Genomic DNA, 4,876 nt, shown 5'->3' with positions numbered 1-4,876 from the left:
GAAACGCTACAAAGTCGCGATGTTTCTCACGTTCTTTAGAATAATTAATAGGCTACTATTTGAATTTGCGTGGACTGCGTATGCTATAATCAGTTTGCTAGTATTCGTGAATCATGTGCACTTAAGATGTAAAGTGTTTCTGGCCATGAATATATGAAAACATTGTGAAATGTCTTTGGCTACAGAGAAATAAAAATACAGGCAACAAATGTTCACTGGTGGAATAAGATGTAAACGTGTGGCTGTAAATGGCCTTTAATCAGGCCGTGTACAAAGGACATAAATAGTTTTACAGGCAATAAAAGGTATCGTCCATCATAAATCTGTTTTCTTCATACTCCACTGTATTCTCCAGTGTAAGAAGAGAAGCTCGAGGTTTTCTTCATAATCCAGTGTAAGGAGGGAAGCTGGAGGTTCTCCTAGAGATGGTCGTAGGCGGAGGGAGGAGCTCGCGAGGAGGAGCTGTAGTAATACGGGGATCCTGCAGGGGGCGACAGGCAAACATCAATATCCCACAGCGAATACGCGGATATAAGCTTATAGTGCATGAGAGTGAAGGTAGGATAGAGTTATTTGCTTGTTTTGTGTTGTAGGAAGCTCAGCTGTGCAAATGTCTGCTCTATAAGTCTAGCTCGAGGGCTAATGGCCGTCTTATGACTGTGCCATTATTTATTTCCACAGAAAACCCAATAGCCTGAAGGCACTTGCGGAGGGTAAAACTACTTCAGAGTTTCATGTGACTGAAACTTTATGCAATAGTTGAAGGGCACGGCAGTCTCGTTTGGGTGTATACAGGTCGTTAGTGCATTTCTTTCTTTACTATGCAGCCGGAAGCATAACATGTAAGCGTGTGGGATGTTCATGTTCATGGGATGGAGAAGTGAAAGTGAGACTCACCTAAGATGGTGGAGTTGGTGAATCTCCAGGCGTCGCTGTAGGACGTGTAGGACGGGTGTGTGTAGGTCTGGCCCGAGTACTCCGGTCCTACAGGGAACACACACACATTAAACACATCAAACTAGACAACAGCAACGACAGCCATGCCAACAGACCCTCGGTTATAAACACACTCGTGCTGTAAGTGTCTGTTTCTCGAGCTCCAGCACATCAGTCACTGGCGGTTAGAGACTGTAAACCATTAATCCCACAGCTGATCACTGGTGCATACAGTCTCTACTCTCTCTCTCTCCATCCCTCACTCCTTCAGGCCTTCAGGCCTCCCTCGGCCATTCTTTCTTTTAACATTCCAATATCTAATTGGTAATTATGGGAGCCGGATTGAATCCCCCCTTCAGTGAGTAATTGTGTATGAACGCTTCCTCTCAGCGAGACCACCAGAAAAATAATAAATCAGACCCTCTCATTTCGCGCTTGGCAGGGCAGACTTCATATGAAAAAAGAAAAGTGCATCTCAGTCTCTGCAGAGCTTGTGCTCCTCCTGCCGTTTGTTCCTTAATGGCCACTCTCTCTCTCTCTCTCTCTCTCTCTCTCTCTCTCTCTCTCTCTCTCTCTCTCTCTCTCTCTCTCTCTCTCTCTCTCTCTCTCTCTCTCTCTCTCTCTCTGTATATGCTTTCCATATAGATTGTGCACTCATTCATGGTGTGTCTCCACCTCAGACTCTCTTTCTCTCCATCTCTCTGGTCTCTCTCGGACTAATAATCCTGATCCCTCAGCGGGCCCCTGTGGTGTGTGTGTGTGTGTGTGGTCGGGCATCAGTGCAGAACTCCTGCCCCGGTCCCTCCACATCTACTGATTAACCCACCCGTTCTCCTGTTAATCTCTAACTCGGCCCCCGGCGTTCTCACGCGCTCCACACATTCATGTTTCAGAGAAACGGCATTTATGAGTCCACTGTTTTAATCACAAAACTAGATCGTTACATTTCCTCAAGAAAATGAGAGTGGCTCTTGTCTGTGCGAAACTGTTGCTAAGCATTTACATGTGTTCATTTAGCAGATGTTTTTATCCAAATGAGGAACATCACAAGCCATTTGTCATAAGAGCCAGATTCAGAGCAAGTTTAGAGTCGAAGCTAGATTAGTGTTCAAGCTAGAGCAGAGGTGAAATGCAGAGAATCCTGTATGTTTGTGTATTAGTTGTGTATTAGTTGTGTATTAGTTGTACCATTGACTCTCAGTGCATCCCTGCATCGGCGTAAAACCTGGGCCAGATCCCACGTGTGTGCGGATAATTCAAATGAAGCGGACCCTACAAATGAGCGGGACTAACGCTAAGAAAAAAAAGAAAAAAAATTATATATATATATGTGTGTGTGTGTGTATATAGTTGTGCTGTTGCTAGGGTGTTCTGGGCGGTTGCTAGGAGGTTGCTACTGACTCATGCCTCAGAACTAGTCCTGTGTTTTTGGTGCAGGTCAAATTTGCTTCACAAACGTACTTTGTGATTTTAATGCTGTCTAAACGGAACATATCTGTTCTATTTCACACCAATTCACTGCGAAATTTGAACTCTCTATGGTTAAAGGTGCTCTAAGCGATGTCACGCGTTTTTTAGGCCAAAACATTTTTTGTCACATACAGCAAACATCTCCTCACTATCCGCTGGCTGCCTGTCCCCTGAACACACTGTAAAGAAACGCGATCTCTGTAGACAGCCCAGGCTCCACAAACAGCAACAAAAACAAACTGCAGCGACCCGCTCCCCGAAACATGACAAACTGTTCCAGCCAATGACCGACAAGAAGGGTTTGGGGGGCTAGTGTGCAGATGAGGAGGAGGGAGGGTCTAGCTAGCCTCCGTTTTGTTTGACAATAGTTCGAACGTCAACAAGAAGTGACATCACCCAGGATCGCTTAGAAAACCTTTAAAGTTTGGTAGTTCAAATATGTCCACTGTAAAAAGAATGAGGATATTCCACTAGAAACATGTTCAGTGATGGTTATGACCCTCGCTTTAATTAACAACTCCCTCTATTTAGATGTTTAACGTTAGAACTATATCATTAAGCACATGTACATGTGTTGTTTATTGCAGTGGTTTGGAGATGCATCCATCCAGAAGAGCGCATGAGCTGCGAAATAACGAATGCGGAACAGTTAGTTCATGTGTTCATGACCTCAAGGCTAGATTACTGTAATGCTCTACTGGGTGGTTGCCCTGCACGCTTAATAAACAAACTCCAGCTGGTCCAAAACGCAGCAGCTCGAGTTCTTACCAGAACCAGGAAGTATGACCATATTAGCCCGGTTCTGTCAACACTGCATTGGCTCCCTATTAAACATCGTAAAAATGTTAAAATATTGTTGATTACCTACAAAGCACTAAATGGTTTAGCTCCCAGTGCTTGAGCGAGCTCTTAACGCATTATAGTCCTTCACGTCTATTGCGATCTCAAAACTCCGGCCAGTTGATAATACCTAGAATATCTAAATCGACTGCAGGCGGTAGATCCTTTTCCTATTTAGCACCAAAACTCTGGAACAGTCTTCCTACCATTGTCCGGGAAGCAGACCCTAACCCTAAACCGGGAACACTTCCCATAAATCCTGATGTACTCGTTACATCATAAGAAGAATGGCATCTACGTTTACCGCAGTCCGCCGGATCCAGATCTGATGAAGGACCTGCGCCACACACACACACACACTCCAGATCTGATGAAGGACCAGCGCATGGACACACACACACACACACACACACACTCCAGATCTGATGAAGGACCTGCACCACACACGCTCCCACACACACACAAACACACACACACACACACACACACACACACACACACACACTCCAGATCTGATGCAGGACCAGCGCCTGGACACGACGACACCGCAGTCCTGAAGTGTCTCTAGCCTCTCCCTGTGAAGGCCTCCTCCTTCTCCTCTGTACAGATAAACGTTGTCAAAATAATTCCGGTTGACGTGGCTATGCGGAAGCGATACATATTTCTGTATTATAGATTTTTAAGGCCAGACGAGTAATTTGTCGAGGTCAGTTTGTAGAGAAAGACTACACGCCTGCGCACATATATATTGAAACGCGCACACCTATAGACTAATCACTAATGCGCATGTGCGCCGCCGCGTCTCACGGGTTTGTGTTTTTGAAGTTTGCGCAGAGATAACCTTTTTTTTTTCAAAAAAAATTCAGGGTGTGTGTTCTCGAGCCGCCAGGCACTGTTGTGTGTGAGTGAGCGGCCGGAGCGCGTCAAGGGTGTTCAGTAGAGCGGTGTCGTGTTAGCGGCCGCTAAGTTAATAGCTAATGATCTTTACAACGGAAGTGAATCAATCAAAACTAACTTTATCTGGACAATAACTTTATTCTAGAGCTGCTGTAAAGCCTAAACACTCTCTGTTACTGTAATCTCCTGTTATCACTGTAAAGCTGCTGTGAAACTCTATACTGTTAAAGCGGTGTATAGATGAAGGAGACTCGACTCGACTTGAGTTGAACTTCAGCATCAGCACAGAAAACAACCACTGTCTTATTTGAATAATTATATCTAAATGTTGTTTAGAAATAAACCCGTCTGAATAGTGACACTTCCCTTTAAAGGAATAGTTCACTTCAAAATGTCATAATTTACTCTCCCTCAAGTTGTTTCAAACCTCTATGAGTTTCTTTCTTCTGCTGAACAGAAGATGTTTTGAAGATTGTCTGTAACCACACAGAAGTTGGACCTCATTGACTCTAGTATTTTTTTCCTACACTGGAAGTCAATGAAGTTGAGACAATCTTCAAAACATCTTCCTTTGAGTTCAGAAGACGAAAGAAACTCATACAGGTTTGAAACAACTTGTGGGTGAGGAAATGATGACAAAATTTTAATTTTGAAGTGAACTATTCCTTTAACAAGCACCAGGAGAGTTGATGAAGCTCCTTTACCTGCAACCATCCCGCTGATGGAGGACGAG

At 44.2% G+C, this 4,876-nt stretch overlaps 1 protein-coding gene across 4 annotated transcripts in view; it reads right to left on the bottom strand.

The window, feature by feature from the left end:
- Positions 1–211: 211 nt before the first annotated feature.
- pax8 (paired box 8) overlaps positions 212–4,876 on the bottom strand; it is a 23,190-nt gene continuing 18,525 nt past the window's right edge. For all 4 annotated transcript variants that reach the window (XM_056242201.1, XM_056242198.1, XM_056242199.1 and 1 more), the window contains 3 exons: positions 4,848–4,876; positions 898–984; positions 212–481 (listed from right to left, as the gene is read on the bottom strand). The exon at positions 4,848–4,876 is cut by the window's right edge and continues 70 nt beyond it. In XM_056242201.1, the coding sequence (XP_056098176.1) occupies positions 420–481; positions 898–984; positions 4,848–4,876 (178 nt within the window). In that variant the 3' untranslated portion in view covers positions 212–419. The remainder of the gene's footprint in view (positions 482–897; positions 985–4,847) is intronic.

The sequence above is a fragment of the Rhinichthys klamathensis genome, unplaced genomic scaffold, assembly GCF_029890125.1.
Source record: "Rhinichthys klamathensis goyatoka isolate OS25496 unplaced genomic scaffold, OSU_Roscu_1.1 h1tg000708l_1, whole genome shotgun sequence".
NCBI lineage: Eukaryota > Metazoa > Chordata > Actinopteri > Cypriniformes > Leuciscidae > Rhinichthys > Rhinichthys klamathensis.
Note: the sequence above shows the minus strand (reverse complement) of the source record. Positions and strands in the feature narration are given on the sequence as shown.